Here is a 25,938-nt window from a genome sequence, read left to right on the forward strand (position 1 = left end):
CCCATCCTCTCCCCTTCTTGAAGTTCTGGTCATAATTCCATGCTGATGACTCTGGTCCATGTGATGACTGAGAGACTGAAAGTCTGGGCCAGTGAAGACAGTTGTCTATTCTCCCCAATAGGTTCCCTCCTACAGAAAGCCCTGGAGGACAGGACTCCTGTCTCCCGTGGTGTGCGCCCAACCCCATGAACTCTGCAGCTTTCACTGGAGGCACTGACACCACAACACTGGGTTCCAGTCTTGCCCTTGACTCTGTCAAACTACTTCTACCTTTGCTTGTTCTTTTCATCTCTTCTCCTTACTAGGCATTGCATGCTTTGTATACTGTATACTATATATATTTTCGGCACTTTGCATCCTTCCTGGGGATATTTTACCCTGATTAATTTGGAGGTGAATGTTGCTTCTCACTTCATTCCACTTCCATTTTGGTGGAGTTCCCTCAGGAAGAGGAATGCAGTAGATGTACAATAAACATTCTTTTCATGGAATTTATTTTGGTTGTGTAGATGCTATGAAGCAGTTATAATTACCTCCAATTTTTTTTGTTTTTTTTTAAAGATTTTATTTTTTTTATTTATTCATTTGACAGACAGAGATCACAAGTAGGCACAGAGGCAGGCGCAGAGAGAGGGAGGGTAACAGGCTCCCTACTTAGCAGAGAGCCCAATGCGGGACTCGATCCCAGGACCCTGGTATCATGACCTGAGCCAAAAGCAGAGGCTTTAACCCACTGAGCCACCCAGGTGCCCCATAATTACCTCCATTTTAATAGAAAGGGAGATCTGCCCTTAACAAATTCCCTTGACTTCTAGCCCATGCTACCTCCTTTCCCTCAGGGAATGGAACATTTCCTCTCCAAAGCCGTGCCTCATGTGTCCTTCCTGAGTACTTTTTCTGTGCCATAATTATGCTGAGCACTAAAGATACATTAAGGAGCAAACCACAGTCCCTGTATGCAAACACCACAGTCTACTTGGGGAGAGATACAAAAACAGACAATCAAAATAATATATGGACATAAAATGGGATAAAGTGCAAGGTCTCATGGGGCTATATACCATGGTCTCCTAACCCAGCTACATCATGTCAAAAAGATTCCTAACACATGGAATAAGCCAGAGACAGGGTTGAGGAAATGGCAGGCATTTAGGCAGAAGGCACAGTGCAAAGGTCCTGAGGCAAGCAGAACATGTTCAAAGACCTAGAATAGTCCAGGGTCTCTAGAACCAGGGCCAGATCTGAAGTCCTTCTAAGTACACTTAAGGAAGTAGGACATTAACCTGATGTTACCAGAAAGATATCAGAGTCACTGGAATTGATTGAACAGAGAAGTAGAATGACTAGATACAAAGAAGGCTCCAATAAGAGCAGAAGTGGTAAGGGGCGCCTGGGTGGCTCAGTGGGTTAAGTCACTGCCTTCGGCTCAGGTCATGATCTCAGGGTCCTGGAATCGAGCCCCCACATTGGGCTCTCTGCTCAGTGGGAAGCCTGCTTCCCTCTCTCTCTCTGCCTGCCTCTCTGCCTACTTGTGATCTTTCTCTGTCAAATAAAAAAAATTTTAAATTAAAAAAAAAAAAAGAATAACCATTTAAATAGAAACCCTAAATATCTCACACACACATACACAGAGTAAAGTACTAAACAAAGTTGGTAAAGTTATAGGATATAAAAGTGACACACAAAAATCCACTGCATTCCCATACACTAAAAATGAACAATTCAAAAAAGAAAGTAAGAAAACAATTCCATTTATTAAAACATCAGAAAGTATAAAATATTTAGGAATAAACTAAACCAGGGAGGCAAAAGACTTATACATTGAAAACTACAACAAGTTTATTTAAAAAATTAGAGTAGGCACAAATAAATGGAAAGACATCCTGGACTGGATGTATTCACGGATGGGAAGACAATGTTGTTAAGAGGTCCATACTATCCAAAGCAATCTACAGATGTAACATAATCCCTATCAAAATCACAATGATGTTTTTTACAGAAATAGTCAAATCCATCCTAAAATTCTCAATCTCAAGGGACCCAAACAGTCAATACAATCTTAAAAAGAACAAAATTTAAGGTCTCACACTTTCCTGTTTGAAACTTACTACAAAGCTACAGTAATCAAAACAGTGCAGTATTGGCATAAAGGCATATAGGCCAATGGAATAGAATACAGAAGTCATAAATAAACCCTCACACATATGGTCAAATGATTTTGACAAGAATTTCAAGAACATGGAAGGGGGAGAGAAGAGTCTTCAAAAAACAGTGCTCAGAAAGCTGGATATCCATGTGCAAAAGAAGGAATTTGGATCCTTATCTTATACCACACAAAACTTGATTCAAAATGCATCAAAGACCTAAACGTAAGAGCTAAAACTAAAACTATTAGAAGAAAACCTAAGGAAAAAACTACATGACATTGGATTTGGCAATGATTTCTTGGATATGACACCAAAAACAGGAGCAACAAAAGCAGAAATAAAATGGACTTTATCAAAATGCATCAAAGGACACAATCAAAGTATAAAGGCAACTCACCGAACAGAAAAAATATTTGCAAATCATGTATCTGATAAGGAGCTAATATCTATAATACATAAAGAACTCATACAACTCAAAAAAAAAAATTAAAAATGAAAGGGTTTGAACAGACATTTCTCCAAGGAAGATTTATACAAATGACTAATCTGCACATAAAAATCTGCTCAATCACCCCTAATCATTAGGGAAAGGCAAATCAAAACCATAATAAAGTATCACCTCACAGGGGTGACTGGGTGGCTCAGTCGGTTGAGCATCTTGACTTTGGCTCAGGTTGTGATCTCAGGGTCATGGGATCAAGCCCCAAGTCGGGCTCTGCACTGAGTGTGGAGCCTGCTTAGGATTCTCCCTCTGCTCCTTCCCGTCACCACCCCTGCATGACTTGTAGTCTCTCTATTTAAAGAAAAAAAAAATCACCCTCACACGCATATGAATGGTCACTATAAAAAAAAAAAAAAGAAACATAAAAAGCAAGTGTTAGCAAGGATGTGAAGAAATTGGTACCCTTGTGACCTGCTGTTGAAAATGCAAAAATGGTACAGCTGCTATGGAAAACAGTATAGCAGTTCCTCAAAAAGTTAAATATAGGATTGCCATATGATCCAGCAATTCCACTTCTGCATGCATACTCAAAGAATTGAAAGTAAGGTCTTGAAGAAATATGTACACATACGTTAATGGCAGCATTATCTACAATAGCCAAAAGGCAAAGACAATCCAAGTGTCCTTGGACAGATGAATGGATAAACAAGGGAATATTATTTAGCCTGAAAAAGGAAGAGAATTCTTTTTTTTTTTTTTTTTTTAAGATTTTATTTATTTGTCAGAGAGAGCGAGCACAGGCAGACAGAGTGGAAGGCATAGTCAGAGGGAGAAGCAGGCTCCCTGCGGAGCAAGGAGCCCGATGTGGGACTCGATCCCAGGACGCTGGGATCACGACCTGAGCCGAAGGCAGCTGCTTAACCAACTGAGCCACCCAGGCGTCCCAAGGAAGAGAATTCTAACACACGCAACAACATGGACAAACCCTGATACTATTACACTAAGTAAAATAAGCAAATCACAATAAGACAAATATTGTATGATCCACTTCTATGAGGTACCTAGAGAAGTCAGATTCATAGAGATAGAGAGTAAAAGGGTAGTTACCAGCTAACTGGGAGAAGGAATTCAGAGTTGTCTGGTTGGATACAGAGTTTCAGTTTTGCAAAATGAAAATGTGTTCTGGAGATTGGGTAGTCTAACAGTGGGAATGCACTTAACACCTGACTAAACTTTACACTTAAAAATGGCAAAGATAGGGGTGCCTGGGTGGCCCAGTGGGTTAAGCCTCTGCCTTCAGCTCAGGTCACAATCTCAGGGTCCTGGGATCAAGACCCTCACAGGGCTCTCTGCTCAGCAGAGAGTCTGCTTCCCCCTCTCTCTGCCTGCCTCTCTACCTACTTGTGATCTCTCTCTCTCTGACAAATAAATAAATAAACAAAATCTTTTTTTAAAAATGGCTAAGATAGTATATTTTATGCTATGCGTACTGTACCACAGTTTTTAAAAAAAAAAAAATTAATGCAACTGAGAAAAAAAACTCTATAAGAATTATACTGTTTTCAGGTTTGCTTCCAAGATTCAACTTGGGATCACCTTCTCTATCACAATATTAGGCACATCGGTAACAGCCTTTCCTCCCTGTCCCCTGAGAGCCAACTAAGGAATAGCCATGGGAATCCAACAAAAAGAGAACAGAAGATCTGCTCCACTGCAGCTAAGAGCAGACTGAAAAGCACAGCAGCTCTGTAGTCAAAGGGGCTGCTCGTCCTTCACACTTAAATCAGAGCCCCAGAGCCGAACCACCTCTGGCTTGCCCTGCTCTGCACTCCATGGTAGAGAGCAAGGCAGGTGGAATCCTGTAGAGAAGCTGCCTCTGACAGAGGGATGGCAAGGCTTGAACTCAGCATCTTCCACCACTGCCTCCCCAGCTTCCCATCTCCATACCCCAACCCACAGAAGGGGGACTGGGGACATTTCAGGAAGGTAGATGTCCCTCCAGGTGGGGAGTGGGGAACGTGTCTTCTCTCCCCAAAAGCTACAAGGCAAATTAACATTTGGCCTAATGCAGTATTTTCAAAGTTTTATACTGAATTACCCAAAGAACAAGAGAAAGTAAAGAGGCTTCCTCATCACCCTGTCCTGACTACTCCCGTTTCCCTCCACAGGATCTGGAAATGAGTCTTGGCACGTAGCAAGCAGCACATTTCGTAGAAGCCTCGTCTGAAAATAGTTTCTCCAAAATATCACTATAACCTTACTGTCAGTGGTGGTGGGGTTTGTCGGTGGTGAGGTTTTTCTTAATCCTAATGGAACATCTCTTAGGAAGGGATGTCACCATCTTTGAAGCCAGAGGACTGTATGCAGACAGGGAGAACAACCAAAGGGCCCCACAGATTTGCCCTGGCGGGAGAGGGGATGTGTGTGAAGGAAATTTCCCATCAGGCTCAGGGCCTCCAGTGACAGATCAGGAATGCGGCCAGGTGCTGCGTCTCCTCCTGGCCCTCCCCCTTCTGTATCTGCAGCTGGAGGTTAAGGGTAAAGGCCTGGACACATCTGTATAAACACACCAGAGCTTTGCGAAGAAGAAAGAGCTTGAATCCCCAACCCCTTCTCTTTGAAGCATGAAGTTCGTGAAACACACCAGATGGAGCAAAGTTGGCCTGATGAGGCCAAATGGCAGGAAACAGGAGCAAGAGCCCTGGAAAAAATTGGGGGAGGGGGCGTGTCTGACGGAATAAGACCCAGACTCTATTTTAGGGCTCTGAAGGGGAAAGCAGTTCTGGAAGGATCACTTGCCTAATGCTAGTTCCTCCTGCTAACTCTCACCAATGAAGACAGGGGGAATGGAAGAGGGGATAATGCCAGAGCCCCAGCTCCATGAGGCACCCCAGGGTCTGCCTGATGAAGAAGCATCCCCTCACATCTGGGCAGCCCACCATTTGGGCAATCTCAAAAGGCTCACCGCAGTGAACTTGAAAGTAGGGAAACAGTCAGATGGACTGATTCTTCAAACCAAAGCTCCAGGAAAAGGCGAAACTTCTTACAACGAGCCTAACTAAAAACTACTGTTGAAATCAATACTTTCTCCCACAACCCTTCGGATGCCTCTGAAAGATGTGCTGTCTTTTCCCGAGGCCTGGCAGCACCCCCAGTCCGCGGTCTGCCCTGAGAACAAGTGGCCCGGAGTCCCCGCAGTGTGGGTTAGCACCTGGGTCCCTAGATCAGAAATGCTAGGGGGTTCTGCGTGCGGCAGCCTCCACCCCACCCTCTGCCACAGAGGCAGGTTGAGGACCTTCGACAAAGCAGAACGAGAGACCTTTTCACTCGGCCAGCACCAGTTGGCATCTTCCCACTCTTCCCTCAAGAGCCCATGTCAGTTCCTCCCATTGCAAATGCAACGTCCTCTCGGGAGGTGTCTGAGTGGAGTCAGGAATTATGGCCTGCAGCAAACCAGGAGTGAAGACCCTGGGCTCCCCGGCATGTGTGTGGGGCTTTAGGACCAGGAAGGCGGGAGCCAGTTTCTGAAACTCGGCAAATGCAGGGCTGGCTGCCAGCATGGGTCACAGGGCCGAGGAGTGGCTTTCTGAAGAGCTGAGTTCAGAATCGATTAAGCAGCAGGGCTATTTATTGACCACTTTAGATTCCATAGAAAGGGCAAAAAAAAAAAAAAAAGAAAAAAGAAAACCACCACGAAAATGAAATCCTGTCAGTAGCCCCAACAGGCTTGCCCACCAACTAACGAGAACAAGGTAAATTTGAGCTCAATTTACTCAGATGGATAATAAAACTTTCAATTATGGTTGCATTATTTGTTGCTATATGGTTGAAAGATTAGGTGACAATATGCAAAAAATAGTTTCTTCATATTATAATATTTAGTAATGTCATTTTATTTTTTATATGTTTCATTAAATTGTTTTGTGGCTTTATTATCTACCCAGATGCACAGCCCAGAAATACAATTATTCAGATTTAGAAGCAATAAAATTTGGCATGCATTTTCTCGTATTCAGAATTCCTGCATGTTAAAAAGAAATTATAGCGTTCTTCCCACATTGCACTGCTCTGAGGCCCTCACAGACCCATTCATTAACCGAAGACATTACAGAAAGCACACCATTTAGGTTAAAGGGCCCTTCGGATAACAGATATGCATGCACGAAGCAAATATTTCAATGTAGCCCCGCCTTTTGATTATGACAATAATAGAGGCAAACGGATATGCGTTTGCTGTAATGTGCTGCTCAGTGATAGATCCACTGAGTGGTGAAAACTCTGATTGCAAAGCAGCACACAGAGAAAGCATTATGACAACAAAACCTATCTTTGTAACTATCAGGAAGTGGGAGTTTTACTACTTGGAGAAAAATGAAAGCTTCCTGGGGAATTGTATTTCAGAAGAGTTCTATAAGATGTGAGTTCTGAACATATTTCAGCTGCCCATGGAGCAGTCGGTGTAGACAGGTTTGGGGGGTGAGGGATGGTGGCCCTTCTGCCTGGAAATATTTCTTCCCAGCCACAATCCTAAGCCTCAGAACCCCTCTATTAAAGTGCAAGTAAGTACTTTGGGATATTCATCCACCACTGGGACCCCAACATGTGTTTAAGAGATAGTCACCAGAAATCGTGGAAAGCAAAAGTTAACACATTACAGAATATATCAAATGACTATGTCAAGTGTTGGGTCTTTGGGGGTGAGGAGGAGGACAGCGGATGGTGTTAAATGGAGGGAGGCATCAAAAAAGGGAAAGAAGATGCCTAAAATGTGATCTTACACATAGGAAAAGATAAATTACAAATTGGAAAAACATATTTGTCATGCGTACCATCAACTAAGGATTAATGTGGAAAATATACAAAAAACTATTATAAAACCATAAGAAAGGGACAAAAAAATGATAGAGACAGAAGACACAAATAACCATCTCACAGAAGAATATATATATATACATATATACATATATGGCCAACAAACTTTTGAGGTAATATCAAGGAAATGCATAATGAGATGCCATTGATACCCATTTGATTGGAAGAATGAAGAAAGATGCCACTATCAAGTGTTAGAAATTATATGGATACACAGGATTGCCAGGGGGAGAGTAAATCGGTAAAACCTTTTTGGAAAAAATTTGGCATTATCTCAAGTTAAGTAGCCCTATGTCATATACCCTACAACCTCCAAATTCCACTTCTAGGTATATACTCAAGAGACACTTGTACATATGTGCACCAGGAAGGATGTACAAAAGTATTCATAGTAGTACTATTCTTGGAAGCAAAAATCTGGAAGCATTCCAACTGGATAAGTAAATTCTAGAGTACTCCACAATGAAATATTGTGAGGCACTCAAAACTAATGAACTGTAGCTACATACAACAATATGGTTGACTCTTGGCAATACGATATTTTTAGGGAAAAAAAAATTGCTTCCAGGAGACTACAAGCAACATGATTTCTTTCCTAAAAAATTAAAAATAACCAACCAAGCAACATAATCTTAGAAATGTACATATATAATAAAACTGTTTTAAAGGGGATGACAAGCACAAGATTCAGAAAAGTGATAGCTCACATTGGGGGAAGCAAGCCATGAACTAGAAAAGCCATACACTTATGCCAGTGTCTAGTTACTATGGCACATATGTGCTCCTAGGCCAAAGATTAACCCAATTGTAAGCACTGAACATACTATGTGATTATTTAGTGTTCAGTCCCTGCTGATGTGTCCCTGTGTGTATATGTTTGTCTGTGTGTATGTACACATATATTTCACCGACACACTCACCAAGGAGAATAATGTGTTGTTTTTAAATGAACAATTAAGAGTAGTCTGTTATTGTTATGATGATGATCAAGAAGCAACAACACAGACATCTTCTGCTGAAAATTTTAATCATAAAAACAGAGGGGAAGGGCATCTGGGTGGCTCAGCGGGTTAAAGCCTCTGCCTTCAGCCCAGGTCATGATCCCAGGGTCCTAGGATCCGAGCCCCGCATCGGGCTCTCTGCTCAGTGCAGAGCCTGCTTCTCTCTCTTTCTCTCTCTCTCTGCCTACCTCTCTGCCTACTTGTGTTCTCTGTCAAATAAATAAATCTTTAAAAAAAAAAAACAGAGGGGAGGGGGGAAGAAACTAGAAAATAGGGTAAGATGGAGAGAGCAACAATGGCTCAGCTTGTAGGGTGAAGGGTCAGTTACTTGTACAGTGAGGGCTGCCCTTGGGGGGGGGGGGGTGGAATCACAGAAGGTAAAGGGAAGCTGGAGTAAACAAGAGAGAGGGCATCAGCCAGTATGGGGTTTCTCGGCCACACTACACCTCAGAAAGCACCTGGCAAGCTTAGAAAAAAATTCAGAAGTCTGGATCCCAAACTCTAAAATTTTCAGTCCATTCGGGCTGGATATCAGGATGTCTGAGTGATCTCCAGTGTTACTAATGTGTCACCAAACCTGAGAACCACTAATCTTGTGGGGTTGGGTTTGAAATCAGGCTACCCAGATGTTCTAATTCCGTGTTGTCTCCCATTATCTAGAGAGCTTTGCTCTAATAATTTTAGCTCCCTGAACTTCTATTTCCTCCTCTCTCAAGTGGAGGGTGTGAGGGGCAAGGAGGAGGGGCAAGAGGACTTAGGACATCTAAAGACCCTCATGACCTCTGCTCCCTATTTATGTGCTAGTCCAGAAGAAGGGTAAGTTCAATCCAGGGAGCAGGAAGCTGTGCACAAGTCATCGATTTCCTGGATAGATGATTGGAGATTATCTAAAGGAATGATTGACTGAAGAGGCACTAGAGGCCAGTGGTCAAAAGCAGATGCTAGGAAACATCCATTCAAGACAACTTAATGACTTCCATCTTCAACAACCCTCTCTGCTACAAACAGTTAAAATTTTAAAGGAGAAACCAGTAAAACTATAGTCAAGCTCAAAAACAAGGTAACAATTGCTGTGGACCAGAAAAAGAACAGAAAATCAAGGGAATGAACAGACCCGAGGGTCTGCTGCAGCCTGAGCTGGAAGCAGGAGTGGTATCTTAGACCTTGGCTTCTGCCAGTTAACGAACAGAGATTCCTGAGTTAGAAAGAAACCCCACTAGGATCCCTGCATGAAGCCAGGGCTGGCAAAAGGAGACTGGGGGAAAATGGTAGCCTGTTGCCAGGGACAACAGGCTTGTGAAGATATTCGTGAAATTAGAGGGGGAAACGTCACAGACTTGTGGCCAGAAAGTGAAGCTAGACAACCAAAGATTCTGTGACTGGGATACCTCAATGCTTGCGAAATACCTCAATGCTTGCATCCAGCTGGAGGTAACCGCAAAATGTATACGAAAAGGAAGTTTTCTAGAAAAATATAAATGATCAAAGTTGACTCAAGAAGAAATAGAAAGCTTGAATAAACCAATGATTGCTGAAGAATCAAAATCAGTTATCGAAATCTCCTTCTCCCAAACACAACAGAGGTAGACACTTTTAAAGGTAACTTAGCAAATCTATAAAGGAGCAGACAATTCGTATCTTGAACAAAATATTTCAGAGAAAGGAAAACTAAGAGAAAATTACCCATCTCATCTACTGATATCACAATGTGACAAAGGCGGTACAAGTAATCAAATTATAAACCATTCTTACTAACACAGGTATAAAAATCCTAAATAAAATACAAGCAAATAAACCTCATAAACTATTACAATATTTCAAAAATACTTTTATCAAATGAATGTGAGGATGCTCTAATACAAAGGAAACATATCACATAACTTTTTCAATAGGCACACAAAAAGCATTTATACTAGATATTCTAGCCAAGTAATAAAATCAAGATTAAAGAATGAGATATAAGAAATGGAAAGAAAAATTAAAAACTAGCCTTGGGGAAGCCTGGGTGGCTCAGTTAGTTGGGCAGCTGCCTTCAGCTTGGGTCACGATCTCAGAGGCCTGGGGCTGAGCCCCACATCGGGCTCTCTGCTCAGTGGGGAGCCTGCTTCTCCCTCTGTGCCTCCCTGCCCTCATTTGTGTTCTCTCTCTCTGTAATAAATAAACAAAATCTTAGAAAAAGATAGCCTTATTTTTGGTAATGTATTTGTATATATAGAAAATCTGAAGGCATCTACCAAATATTAGAAAAAATAAGAAAATTAAAATACTTTTATGTACAAAAGATAAACTTTAAAACACTGATAACATTCCTATACACTAATGTGAAGAAATAATGGGGAAAAAAAATCTCACTTGCAGTAGCAAGAAAAATGATGAACTTCTCAAGAATAAAACTAAAAAAAAAAAATCTATGTAAGAACTTTGAAGAGAAAATTTTCAAAATGTTAGCAAGAACCATAAAAGCAACTTAAATGGAAAGAGACAACACTTGTATACTTGGACAGACTCAATTGTATAAAGGTTCAATTCCACTCCAAAGTTAATATATTAATTGAATACAATTACAACCCAAATTCTCACAGAGCTTTTACGGAGCTTCACAACTGATCTTAAAAAGCATAAGAAGCCAAAATTACCTAAGGGATGAATGGAAGAGTGACATGAAGAGATGCTACCCTGCCCATATCAAGTTCTCTAACGAAGCAGTAGTGTGGTGCTGGCTCGGCAGCAGACAACAGAACGATGAGACAGAACACAGAGCTAAGAGACAGTTTTCATATGGCACAGAGGTAGAAGGAGGGTCAAGATGGGACTCCTGAGTGAAGTGTCCTGGGGTGAGTCATTCTCCATCTCAGAAGGATGAAATAGATCTCCACCTCCTTGTATTCACAAACAGTAAATTCCAGATAGATGTGGGCAGAAACTCTCTAACAATTGAAAAAGGAGACTATCTTGGTGGTAGCAAAGAAAAATATTTCAAAAATAGTCCCCACAAATCACTAGCCACAAAAAAAAACTCCTAAAAGGACTAAAAAGCTCAACCATAAACATTTGACTATATTTAAATAAATGAAAATTTCTCCTTGTTAGATATCACCATAAATAAAGATAGTTGCAATCCACAGAATCAATATCCAGACTCCATAAAGAATTTCTACACATAAATTAAAAAATATATATATTGTACCTTAAAAAATACCATGAAATATAAAGTGACTATAATAGAATATTAGGAGCTAATAAAATTGGGTGATAGGCACATGAGTGTTTGTTTAATGTTCTCTAAAGTTTTCTGTGTGGTTCAAATAGTTCACAATAAATTTAATTAAAAATAAAGGCAGTGCTGGGGCACTTGGATGGCTCGGTCAGTTAAGTGTCTGCCTTCAGCTCAGGTCGTGATCCCAGGGTCCTGGGGCTGAGCTCCACGCTGGGCTCCATGCTCATCTGGGAGCCTGTTTCTCCCTTCCTTGTGTTCCCGCTCCCTAACCCATGCTTACTCTCCCTCACTCTCTCAAATAAATAAATAAGATCCTTAAAAAATATTTAAAAAATAAAGGCAGTGCTTTGTCAACAGACAGGCCTGCTGTATTCAGGTTTTACTTTCAAAAGTGAACAGCAACCACGCATGAGATGTTTCAACTTTCTAGTTAAGAATCTCAGTTTAATTGGGGCGCCTGGGTGGCTCAGTGGGTTAAAGTCTCTGCCTTTGGCTCAGGTCATGATCCCAGAGTCCTGGGATCGAGCCCCACATTGGACTCTCTGCTTGGCAGGGAGTCTGCTTACCTTTCTCTCTCTGCCTGTCTCTCTGCCTACTTGTGGTCTCTGTCTGTCAAATAAATAAATAAAATCTTAAAAAAAAAAAAAAAGAATCTCAGTTTCCTTATCTGGAAAACTGGAATAGTAACCAGATTACTAGGTAAATAATAATATATAAAGGGCTTCATACAGGGCTTGACAACAGCTAACACTTAACAAAGCCAGTTTCTTTTGTGTTGATAATCATATAATTAATCCAATCATTTTTCCCCTATACATATCGTCCCTAAATCTATTAAATAAAAACAAAAAGAAAAAGGAATATAAGTCATTTTGAGCCTTTGACCTGACTGCCATAGCACATGCTTTTCGGCAGTATGTGACATGTATTCATTTGCAAGAACGCTCGGCAGGTCCAGGCCTAGATAAAACGTAAAGTACAAAACGTAGTTAAGTGTTGGTATCCACACGGGCATCAGAGGTCCCTAAGAGCTCCGAAGTGTCTATGCCGTCTGAACCACTATTTTCCATTTAGGTGTTAACCAGTAACAAAAGTGTTTGTGTGTATTCCTTTGTTTTAAGACAGGACTTTTAGATCTAAAATGTCTTTTAGACACAAAGTACTGGTATTAATAGCAGATTAGAGTCTACCCTCAACTCCCTCAGGTCCCACCGAGTGGGGATTTATTGTAAGGCAGGACTGGAGTTGGAAGTGCCAAAGTCATGTGCCCTGACTTCCGAGCCAAGGTTCTTGGATTTGCACATGGGCCAGGGTGTGTGCGCATGCGCGTGCGTGCGCGCGCGTATACACACACACACACACACACACACAGAATTTTCACATATACCTCTGCTTCTACAGATAAGCAGAGCCGTCTGGAATAAACTGATCATTACATCCTGATACCCTGTTGTGGTCTGCAGGGTAAAGGTCTTGTCCCTGGAAGAGCACATGGTATCCCTTGAGAGGGACATCATCCCTAGAGGCAATTATCCAAAGAGGTGGCAGGTTCCCGAAAGGCAGGCCTCAGGCAGGGAAGAGAATCTTGTTTCTCTCAGAGCCTCATTTTGTAGGCGCTGTTCTTCAAGGAGTCCAGACGCCTGGGGTGAGCTCCCGGGTAATGGATGCGGAGCGCTGCCCACCCCACGGAGTCAGATTGGGAGCGGGCATGACACGAATCCTTTCGCTTCCAAAGAGCAAGTCACCGCCTCACGGCAGATTCCGTCATGCAGCGTTCTCCGCGTCATCCCTGAGTTGGCTTCTCTTTGGCTTTCTTCCCCAGGCCCCAGTAAAGCATTACTGGAGCATACCAGCACGGCCCATGCCTGACTTGTTAATGTGCATGCCTGTGTGAGAATTAATAGTAGGTCCTCCAATAAGAGCTAATTTTTATGTTTCTAAATTCATAAAGTAAGAATAGGATTATAAAGAATGTTTACGCGGAATTACATCTCTTCTTGTGATTCATGCCTACAGGTTCTCGCCAAACACCACTTCCTCTAGCAGCGAGCCTTTTCCCTCTCTTTCCAACCAGATCAGTTAATAAGGTCTTTTGTTGTAACAAACCACCCCAGATGTAGTGACCTTAAACAACCACTATTCAGTGTGAACTTGGGATTACATGGGTGGGCCGGGCTCAGCCGGGCTGTTCTCCTGCCAGCCACCTCTGGGCTCACCCCCATGGCTGCCCTGAGCTCCCAAGTGGGGTGTGGGCTGCTTGGTCCAGGATGGTTTTATTCACTATCTGGAAGTTGGTGGTGGCTGTCGTCTAGGGTGGCAGGTGTCACTGGGCCACATGTCTCCAACAGGCTTGCCCCAGGTCCTTGACACTGTGTTGGTCAAGGGTTCCCAAGAGCAGCAGCAGAAGACAACTTCAACGTACAACTGCCTTTCAGATCTCTGTGTCACATTTGGCAATGTTCCAAACAGAAGCACATGGCCAAATCCAGGGTCTGTTTAAAAGAGCCCCACCCAAGAGTATAAAGGGAATTATCGTGACCATGTTCTCAAACAACCTTAAACAGCCTGGATCTTATTCCATAAGACAGGAAAGAATTTTCCTTAGACACACAACATACACACACACACACATATTCACACCCTCACAGGCACACATGCACCCTGCACATTCTCGTGTTAAATACGTGTACATATACATCACAGCCACCCATGTGCTGGACACAGACACAGGCCTATAAGAGAGAGTTCCATGGGCGTACACATAAAACCAGTCATGTGTATAGGCATAAAAGTCAACTTACAAGGCAAGGTTTTTGCTGTAGACATTCTGCTTCATTCTAACTTCCAGCTTTTCCTTGAGAAAATCTGCCATGGCAAATTCTTGAGAAGGAATCTGCTGCTACGACCCATCCTTTGATATGAAGGGTTAAGCGATTAAAGATGACCCAGCCTGCCGGCTGCATGCCCAGCTCTGTGGTCTGATTTCTCAAGATGATACAGCTCACTTCCCAGCGGTGATTGCAAGATTTAAATCTAAGTCAGGAGAGAGAAAAATGCAATTCTTAGTACGATGTTAGTTAGAGCACAGCTAGAGACAGCATAACCAATGAACAGACAGAGTTTCAGACACTGTTTAGCCATCTTCCTACATGGAAAATAAGGAGATGCATTTTCATAGAGCTTCAGAGCTGCAGGGTCTTAGGTGATCCCCGGATCTGGTTCCCTGAGTATCCAAAATGGATGTACTATGTTCCAGAAATGACAAAACTTTTTAAATAAAGAACTCCTCATTTTCTACTGAAAGCATATGACTCCGTTCTATGTTTTCATATCTCTATGCATTCATTATCAACAATTTATAATTAATAAGTGTTTACACTCATACATTTTTAAGTGACAATATTGCTGAAAATATAAAATAAAAATAGGATTACATATATTTTTATTTCTCCCAAGTTTCTTATGCCAGAACAAGGGGGGGATTATTTTTCCCTAAAGGGGCAAAATTTCTACAGAATTTATATCTGAAGAGCCAAGCAGGGTTTCAAATATAGCACACTCTTGTAAGCGCTCCATATCTGCCTATAGACTTCCAGCCCAGGACCGATCTGTATATCCAGCTCCCAATTCCACCACGCGAACTTCCTTTTAAAGCTTAGACTGCTTACTGCTTCCACGATCCAGCCAAGTACAGCCCTGCTCTCTCCCCTGCTCAAGCCCACTGGCTACAGGATCGTACCGGGAGTCTTACCTCTGTTCAAGCAACTATAACAAAAATACCACCGACTGGGTGCTTAAGCAGCAAACATTCATTCCCCACAGTCTTGGAGACTCGGAGGCAAAGATCAAAACGCCAGCAGAATTCCAAGTCTGGTGAGTCCCTATCTCCTGGATCACAGACAGCCATCTTCTCATTCAAAGGCAGAGAGGACGAGGCATCTCTCAGAGGTCTCTTCTCTCTTCCCTAAGGCCATTAATCTCTTTGGTGAGGGCTTACCCCTCTGACCTACACCCCTCCCAAAAGCCCCACCCCCTAACACTAGCACGCTGGGAGTCAGGATTACAATATATGAGTTTGGGGCAGGGGGGTGGCACAAAATTCAGCCCATAACACCCATACCTGGAAATGCCGTAGAGAAACCGCAGGAGCTTGCAGTGGGTGGAAAGTGGCTGCTTCAGGTTCAGAAAGCTAGTTATGATTAACTAAGACAATAGCTTTGAGGTACCCACACCACTGGTATCGCGTCAACGTAGGAGCAACCACAGACACAGGCCAATGCTGACCGCCTCAGACCTGAGAACTCAAGCGGGCAGACGCCCAGGCAGGTGGGCAGTGAGGTTCCCTGCAGAGTGCACACGCCCAAAGTGTGCTCAGCCCTAGGAATAAAGGCCCAGGGCACCCGGACCTTCCGAAGTCTCTTTCTAAATCTTAGCAACTAATTAAAATTATAAGTCTGTCTGCAGGCCAGAGCACTTAATGAATTAATTAATTAATTAAGCAAGCAAGCAAGCGCAAACAGTCTTTTCCAAAGTCCATACTCAGATCTTAAGAAGCCCAGTGAAACAGGAAAGAGCTGGCCTGCTCCTCCAATTCCATTATCCAAAGACATCCTTGAACTGGTTCCAAAAGGACCGGACTGTGACGCAAGCCCTTTCACAGGGTCCTGCCCTCCGGGCGGGAGAACAGCTGGGGAAAGCAGCTCTCCCTCTGCACAAAGCAACACTTAAGAACAAACATGGACTTCCCAGGTTACACCTGATCGGGGTTTAGACTTCCAGGTCCTCCGGGGCACCTCCCTGTAAGGCCTGCCTGATTCACAGCTGGTTTTCAAAGTGATGGACCCAAGGCCACCATCCCTTTAACTCACGATTGTCCATCATTCCTAGATTCCTCTTCAAGCCAGAAGACCCCGACACGTGACTTCCCCGGCACACATGCACACGCACGCAAGCACGGGCGCGTGCGCACGCTCTCTGGGAAGGGGATGTGCCGGATGAATTGGAATATTTCTGCGTCGTAACAGTATCCTAACTATACAACTACCCCATGATTTTTTTTTTTTTTTCAGAAGCCTTAAGAACAGGGACACTTGGGTGGCTGAGTCTGTTAAGTGTCTGTCCTCAAATCAGTTCATGGCCTGGGATGGAGTCTCACATCTGGTTCCCTGCTCAGCAGTAGCCTGTCTCGCTCTCTGCCTGCTGCTCCCCCTGTTTGTGCTGGCTCGCTCTCTCTCTGTCAAATAAATGAATAAAATCTTTTAAAAATTAAAAAAAAAAAAAATACAACCCACTCATCACACAATCGATGAAAACAGGAATAGTAAGGCTGGTGATAAGTGAAGTTTAAATTAGATGAAGCAAGCACTGACTCGTGCATAGGCTGAGAAGGGAGGCCTATGCAGATGCCGGCCTTAGATCCAGGAGCACCTCTCCCCTCACATCGCCCCAAGTCACTGGCCTGCAATCCTGTGCGCCAGTGAGCAGTTGGTTATGCCCATTTGACAGGAGTAAACACAGATCCAGAAGGAAGAGATCACAGAGGATTTGTGCTAGAGACAAAAGGAAAGTCTCCTCTCCCACAATTGGAATGGCACTCCCGACCTCCCTGCCTCTCCAGATCTCCCCCCCGCACTGTTCTGGGTTGGAAGCTACATCCCAAGATTCCAAAGGCAGGGTCCAAGTTTTCTGCTTCTCCCATCTACCCCTTCCCCCCTCCCTACCCCAAGCCGGAACCTAGCACAGAGCACACTGACTGTGTGCACACAGACTGCGTATTGGGCGCTCTGGGATAGAGGTCGAGGTCAGACATACAGAAAAGCCTCTCCAGTTCTGCCAAATACAATTTCAAGAGTCAGGGCAGCTGAGGGAAACTGCCAGGAGGGGGAGGGGGGGAACTGCCTGGAGGGATGAACACACCCCTGCCTGGAGGTCAGAATTTAGCAAGTGCCTGTCCAGCTCTCCTTGAGCTCAAAGGCTGGGATTTCATATCTGATTCTCTGTATCCAAATGCTTATTTTGAATGAGACCAAAAAAAATTTTTTTAACAGAACAGAACAACAAAATCAGCCCACAGTTAAGCCATCCTAGCTGACTACCATTCCCATAGCCAGTCCTATACGGTTGTCTCTAAGAAGACAAGAAATACGAAGTTCCCGCCATTCGGAAGCTGATAGAGCAGCCTGGGAAGTCCGTATATTCCTGGGCATGAGTTAACAGTGAGGATCCCATCTGAGTTCTCAGACCCTTAGATGTTCTTGGGCAGCCCAGTTCAGATCTCTGAAAAGATCTGAGGGCACAAAAAGCCACGAAGGCTTTCACAAGAGGTCTGAGCCTGGGCCTGCGCCCAAAGAATGAGCGGACTGTGGTGGTGCACATGATGAGGTGAAGGGGGCCATCAGAGACAGAGGCAAGACCCACGGTCTTGAAGGAGTGTGGTTGGAAATGAGACCTCAGACACTGCCTGACGGGGAAAAAAAGGGGTTGAATTGGGAAAGAGAGAGAAACGTTACTAGAGGGTCAGCAGTTCCCATCCCGTGGCCCTCGAACACCATGAGGAAAAAGCCTAACTGTTCATTCACTTGTCAAGGGAAACAACATCCAAGATTCCCACCTTAGTCCTGTGACATTTAGAAGGAATGGAAAGGAATATATGCAAGATGATGAATCAAAGAAATAGAACAATGATCTACCCCTAGACCCAGATAGTACCAAGACCTAGTGTTGGACCCAGTGCACTTGCAAATGGTCCCAGGACAGGGCCAGCCTGTCCTACAGTCATGAGGGCAGTTCTGGAAGCCAGCAGTGTGTGGATGCCAGCACATGCCTGCCCCCATACACTCTGCGAGCACTTCTCAGATGGCCTTGCTGGAGTCACCTCCCACCACCCTCCCTCCACAGCAGTGCTGGGAGCACCTATTAGGAGGACCTCGATCATCCGAGCCCGTAGGGTAGCTGTGGGGACAGGCTTCCCAGGCTCAGCCGTTTACAGCCCATCTGTTAAACCTCTGCCAAAAATAGGAGATGGGACTGTAGGTGATGCCCTGGGCTGATGATGCCAGAAACTGTTTGACGCTAAATATCCCTCACCAGAGTAAAAAATGGATAAAAGAAAATTAAAACATTGACTATAGATTTGGTAAGATAAAAGAAGGTATTCATTTTTCATTTTAGCTTCATAACAGGAAATAGAATACATAGCTTGATATTAACGACTCATTGTAGGAGAAAGTGGTAATGCTCTGGGAGTGATTTGAGGAGCACCTGGATAACACATTAAAAGCTTCCCCACTGGGCTCCTGGGTGGCTCAGTGCGCTAAAGCCTCTGCCTTCAGCTCAGGTCATGTTCCCAGGGTCCTGGGATCGAGCCCCGCATTGGGCTCTCTGCTCAGTGGGGAGCCTGCTTCCTCCTCTCTCTGCCTGCCTCTCTGCCTACTTGTGATCTCTGTCTGTTAAATAAATAAAATCTTTAAAATAAAAATTAAGAAAAAAAAGCTTCCCCAGTGTACCTGCCCCAGTGTCTTTTTCCCTTTTTCCCATTATTACACCTTTACTGAAACACAAATGCCCCATTAGAAACTCCACAATTTTTTTTAGGATTAGTATAGTTTCTTTTATTTTTCATTGAAATATATTTGACCTATAACACTGTATAAATTCAAGACTTAGAACACCTTGATTTGGTACATTTCTGTATCATAATATGATTGCCACTGGGCATTAGTTAGCACCTCTATCATACCACTTACTTATTTCTTTTTTGTGGTGGGAATAATTAGTATCTAGTTTCTTAGCAAGTTTGATTATTATAATATTGTTGTTTATCCTCACCATACTGTGCATTACATTTCCAGGATTAATTTATCTGCTAGTTGCAATTTACACCCTGAAACATCGTCCCTATTCTCCCACTCTCTGCTCCCTAGCAACTACAAATTTACTCTCTGTTTTTTATTATTCTGGCTTTTTTTAGAGTCCACATGTAAGTGACATCCTATAGTATCTGTTTCTCTTAGTTTTCTTACTTAGCCTAATGTCCGCAAGTTCTAGCCATATTGTCAAAAATGACAGGATCTCCTTCTTTTTTATGGCTGAATAATATTCTATTATATGTTGTATACAATGTATAATATCCTATTGTATATTGTCTGCCATACTTTGTCCACTCATCTCTTGATAGGCACTTAGGTTGTTTCCATATCTTGGCTATTGTGAATAATGCTGCAATAAATATGGAATGCAGATATCTCTTCAAAATCCTGTTTTTTTATTTCCTGTGGGTATATACCTAGAAGTGGAACTGCTGGATCATAGGGTAATTCTATTTCTAATTTTTTGAGGAACTTCCATATTGTTTTCCAATATACATGCCCAGCCACCGGTGTACAGGGTTCACTTTTTTCCACATCCTCGCCAATACTTGTTCTCTCCTGTCTTCTTGATGAGGAAACTCTACAGTCTGATTTTACTGAGATACGTGGGGGTTCCCCAACATACCACACCCCAGATCGCCCATTCTCCTTCCGGCCAGAATACCTCCCTACATTGTCTGCTGAGTGGACTCCTGCATCCTGACTCAGTTCAAACATAGCCTGGGCTGTTCCCACAGCACTGCATCCTTCCCTCTTTATCAGCAGCTTCATTGATCTGTGATTTTCTATATAGATGTCCATGCCTCCCTCCCCCCATGCAAAGTCTTTGAGAACAGAGGTCAAGACTTATTTTGTATTCCAGGTCTTTATAAGGTGTACCTAATGGATGAGTCCTAAATGGAACTTCTAGCACTTTTGCCACCTGCTGATATTTCTCCTATGCCGGTCTGTCAAAAAAGGCAGGATTTGATGCAGGAGACTATGGGGAATCGGACAGAAAGCCATGCCTTGGGGGAACTATGTGTTTCTTTATCTTATCAATAAGGTAGGTGACCAGAGAGAAGATAAACTGGCAAGGGCTTAGGAAAGGTAGAACACCCATACAGCGACATCCTCCCAACCTGACCAATGATGCCCTAAAGAGTAATAATAATTACAGTGAGGTAGAGTCTTCTGATATTGACTGCCCATTTGAGGGCCTTCTGTGGTCTAGGGCTACGCTAAACACTGGACACATCTGATCTCACTTAATCCATACAACAAAACTAGGAGGTAGGTTACGCTCATCCTGGGCATATCTTTATCTCTGCAGATACAGACCCTGAGACTCAGAGCAGACAAGTAACTTGCTGACAGTCACTTAGCTTGCCACTGCAAGAGTCAGGAGTTAAACCCGCTCATCTACCTACCCCAAAGCTCTTACTCTCAACTGTGCTGTCAAACGAGAAATCAGGCATAATCTGCAGGCCCCATTTGGCTGGAAAATTTGTTTATATACATCCACTCAATCTTCCTCAAATCCTTTTGGACCACAGGAAAGCATTAAATAACTAATTATAAATCAAAAGGAGTCTTAATAAATTAACATCCACACATACATGCCCAAAGTCAACTCTCCCCTTAAGCAAGAGCCTCTCTGTGGGGTGAGAGGTATAGGTGTCGGACTCCTGAAGGAAGTGATGCTAAGGGACAGGAGGAAGCGCAACTGGAGAGGAAGAGGAGAGGAGAGTCTGTCAGGATGAGCTGCCCATGAAGGCAGCTCCCAGTCCTGCAGATTCTGCTTTCACAAAACCCCTTTGCCACAGTCACTGTTGGGTTCATGACACTGCTTAGGCCCTCTCCCCCAAGTCATCTGTAATTGCCTCATAAGGATTCCCCTGTTCCCAGCCTCTTCCATGCCAACACAGCCCTCTCACCAATGCAACCTAACCTCACTGAAGCCCAACCCAGACCTGCTCCAACACATTCGGGGACTCCCATTGCCTTCCAACTGAAGCTTAAAATCCTCAGCTCAACTCGAGGACTTCCATACCCAGCCTCCAAGCAACCAACCTGAGCCATGCCAGTTACTGGCTCAGACAACCCAGGCTTCAGCTGTGGGCCTAGAACATGACTCACTACATCCCCAGATGAGCCTTGCTCTCCTTGTTCTGCTGTTTCTCACTCTTTCTGTCCTCCTAGATGGAACACCACTGTCTTCTCTCAGGCTGCCCACATGCATTTGAGGAGCACCTACTAGAAACTAGGCACAGTCTTAGCTTGTAAGACTAGACCTCTCTTTCAAAACTTGGTATAAATGATGACTTCAGCACGAGATGTTCATCATTCTCCCGATAAGAAGTAACCTACATCGTACTCTATGTGCTCAAATATTTACAACATTTGGTTTTGAGCTCCAGGTGTATATCTGTCTCCCCCCACCCCATAAGCTCCTTAGGGGCAGGAAGTATGGCACTGATGGCAAGAAGCTCCATTGTTGATCCTGGTGAGCTTCAGTCTGATCTATATTGGACTGATGGACATTTCCAGAGTTTCTGGATCATCACTTTCCATTGGCATGGAAGTCACACAAAGAATGGATGTTATTGAAGCAATCATCAAAATATCAAGGAATGGCTTCTCTAAAGGATCTAAGTATTGCAAAGACATAATGGAAATCACTCAGTGATTTCCTGGCTAATTTTGATTTACCTAACATTTTTCCTATTATGTACCTACACAATGAAACCAACCTTGTGAATCCATAACACTTTGTGCTATCAGAGATGCTATGCAAGTCATGCTAAAGTGGATTGAGAATATAGTATGCATTCCCTCTTGGGTTTAGCCTCTAATTTCTAACATTAAAAATAAAAGTGGATGTCACGCTTAGGACCCATTCATTCCACCAGCTAGTTGGAAACCATTCATTAACCACCCACTGTATCGAGTCCTGCAGTTGGGCTATGAAGTTAGATAATAGTTCCTTCCTCCAGGTGTTCCTGCTCTGGTCAGGAATACAAGACTTACTCCGATGAAGGAACCCAACTAAGCAATGCATAGGTAAGGGACATCTAATATAAATTATTTTCATGAATGCTAAGGAAAAACCAAAGTAAAAGAGAAACCTGAACAAATTGAGGGCAATCATGAAAGATGCATTTGAACCATACTACTTGATCAGTAGAGACTAATAATGAGCCTCAGTAAACCCTGTATTAACCATCTTAGAGTGTCAGGTCCAGATGGTTTTAAGGGATGGAGGAGCTCCAGTGTATCGGGAATCTAATCCTTTAGGTCTTTCATTTATTCATTAATTCCCCTATTCATTATTCAACAAATATTTGTTGAGTGCTTACCATGTGTCAGGTCCAGAATATAGTGAATGAGAGAAACATGGTTCTTACAGACTGATGGAGTTTGGAAGACACTACAGGAAAGGGTCTTTTTCATGCTATAAATTCATGCCTTCAAATGTAGGTTGATATTCAAGCGAATTGAATTTGTATGTACAGAGTAAATGACAATCAGGATGGAAGGGCAGTGCTTCCAGAGGCAGGACGGACATAAGGAGGAGTCCTTATTGAGAATAAACACCAGTCATAATTTATAGTATTTTGAGGTTTAAAGGTTTAAGATGGAGGCCTGGGAGAGGGGGTTGGTTATGGAGAACAAGGGGGGAAAAGGAGATTCTGCCCCAAAAAGGGAGGCCACAGAGGTTGCCGCACCAGGGTCAGGCCCCACCCCCAAGCTGAAAGTTGGCATTGCTGACATGGATAAAGAGCCAAGAAGTGAAAAAAACAATGAAATGGGGCTGCCATCAATGAGGAAGCATCATGCAATGCCAGCCCTTGATTTGGAAAGTATTCATAGGCTTTCTTGGCTAGGATATTTAAGACAAAAATAGAAGTATTCTCATCAATGATTTATAAGATTGCTTTAGAGAGATGGGGCAGAACCCAGGATAACAAAGAGCAGAAAGCAGCCTCTAACTTATCCCTGGGCTGGAGAGCGTGGGCCAGGGGACAGAGAGCCATGAGATGGTGCTCCTTGTTCCCATCACAGAAATCAGAGCCGGAAAAAGCTGCCAATTTAGCTGGTCTGAAACTCAGAAATGCAGACACTTTTTGGACACTTTCAGCAGCAATTTTATTCTTCTCTGGGGTAGAAGCCTCCAGATGTGATATCTGAAAGTTGCATATGTATTGTGGAGGATAACAATATAATATTAACAAATCAGCAGCCAATCCAGTAGGAACGCTATTCTAAACAGAGAACATCCTCTTCTGGATTCCACCCTTGGAAGAGGAGGCGATGGGGGCCAAGGAATGAAATGAGAACATATTTGGAAAGAAAAGAAAGTGGGAGAAAACCTTCCCACAAGAAGGTAAGGTCATTTCACAGTTGTGTGCTGAGCTTATTATAAGCCCATTCCTGGATTCTGTTCATTTTCAATTATGCACGAATTGACTCTGTCTCTTGGACTCTCCATCAGAAGCATATGGGATGGGAGAGGGAAAGTCACTCATTTTAGAACTGCCCCTCACGGCTGTACTGTTGCCAGCCCCCCTGGTCCCTGAAACCACCTGCCTCCACCCCATCCTGCATGCAGCTCCCCAGCTAACCTTCCTGAAACTCAATATCTCACCAACCACCATTCTAGTGGGGACAATCTTCTGTCCCTACTGCCCACTTCAGGATCAAGATCTTACTCAGACGGACATATCTGAAGCCCTCCCATCATCCAATCAGACAACTGTATACACAGGGTACCAGGCTTTGGGGTGGAGAACTGGGCAGGAAAGGCACAGTCACACCCTCAAGGAGTTTAGCGTCTCCTGGAGCTAGGGAGAGAGGAAGAATCAACCCCGTAATTAGTTAACTAGTGACAATTGGGACACCTGGGTGGCTCAGTCAGCTAAGTGTCTGCCTTCGGCTCAAGTCATGATTCCAGGATCCTGGGATCAAATCCTGCATTGGGCTCCCTGCTGAGCAAGGAGGGAGCTTCTCCCTCTCCCTCTGCCGCTCCCCCTGCTGTGTTCTCTCTCTCTCTCTCTCTCACAGATGAATAAATAAAATCTTATTTAAAAAAATAGTGACAATCATACAGATGGCTGCAAACACAGAGTATCGTGTAAGTACACAATGGGTAACCTTAGTCTGTGAGGTCAGGCAAGTAAGACCTTCCTAAAGCAATGGTGTTCAGGGAAGATGTGAAAACTGGGCCTCAGTTAGCCACATAAAGAAAGAAAGACTGGTGTTTCCAGGACAAGGAGCAGTGTGATAGAGGCCCCAAGCAAGAGAGACCTCGGGCATCTGGAGAACTTGACAAGAGCACAAAGAGTGAGAATGAGACTGGTACAACCTAGGGCTAGGGACCCAGGACAAGGGTGAAGGGGGAGGTGACAGACGACAGGCCTAGAAGGGGAAGCAGAGAAGACAGGGTGAGTTAGGAGGCTCTTGGAATACCCAGACAATGAGATTGGGCTCTATTCTGGAGATGGGGGGGGGGGGGCATTGAAAGTTTTTATTTTTATTTTTTTTAAAGATTTTATTTATTTATTTGACAGACAGAGATCACAAGTAAGCGGGGAGGCAGGCGGGGGGGGGGGGCGGCGGAGGGGGAAGCAGGCTCCCCGCCGAGCAGAGAGCCCAATGCATAGCTCAATCCCAAGACCCTGGGATCACGACCCAAGCCAAAGGCAGAGGCTCTAACCCACTGAGCCACCCAGGCGCCCCAGCCATTGAAGGTTTTTGAGAAGGGGATTGGCATGACCAGTTCTATGTTTCAGAAAGCTTATTCTGGCTACTGAGTGAAGTACATGTGGGCCAAAGAAGGCAAGGCCAATGCGAGGAGACCATTTAGAAGACTGTGGCAATAGTGGAAGCAGGACAAAATGAGGATCTGGTCGGGAGGAGGCAAAGCTGCAGTAGAGCTGGCAGGACTTGGTGACCAAAGGCATCTGCAGGACGAGGGAGAGGATATGGTCAGGAATGATTCACATCCTGGCTGAGATGACTGGGTAGTTGACGTAGCGCTAACCAAAATAGGGACTTCAGGTGGGAGAGATTTTTTTTTTTTTCCTCACGAGAAGAGAAAAATCCCTGAGTCTGAGGGTCTTCTGACAGAAAGAAACCTCTAGATGTTGTAAATAAGGGGTTGAAGCTCAGTAGGGCAGAGGGAACTGGACATGTTCATGGGACCATCAGTGAGTGATGGGATTACTAAACTGTGCAAGAATGTGGTGGCCCTAAGAGACAGCAAAGCATATAGAAAAGAAAAAATAGAGGACATGACCAGGGTAGCCCCAACATTTAAGGACTGGACAGTTGAGGAGACTAGTGGGAAGTAGAAGGTGATCAAAGAGACAGGATGTGGAGGCACCTGGGTGGTTCCATCGACTGGGCATCC

General features: G+C 43.7%; 1 protein-coding gene across 1 annotated transcript in view; it reads right to left on the bottom strand.

The window, feature by feature from the left end:
• Positions 1–25,938, bottom strand: part of LOC309848136 (uncharacterized protein) — a 439,793-nt gene that overhangs the window by 398,905 nt on the left and 14,950 nt on the right. Inside the window, exon 3 of the mRNA XM_082699331.1 lies at positions 14,481–14,712. Within this exon, the coding sequence (XP_082555457.1) occupies positions 14,481–14,551 (71 nt within the window). The 5' untranslated portion in view covers positions 14,552–14,712. The remainder of the gene's footprint in view (positions 1–14,480; positions 14,713–25,938) is intronic.

The sequence above is a fragment of the Mustela nivalis genome (assembly GCF_964662115.1).
Source record: "Mustela nivalis genome assembly, chromosome: 14".
Classification (NCBI taxonomy): domain Eukaryota; kingdom Metazoa; phylum Chordata; class Mammalia; order Carnivora; family Mustelidae; genus Mustela; species Mustela nivalis.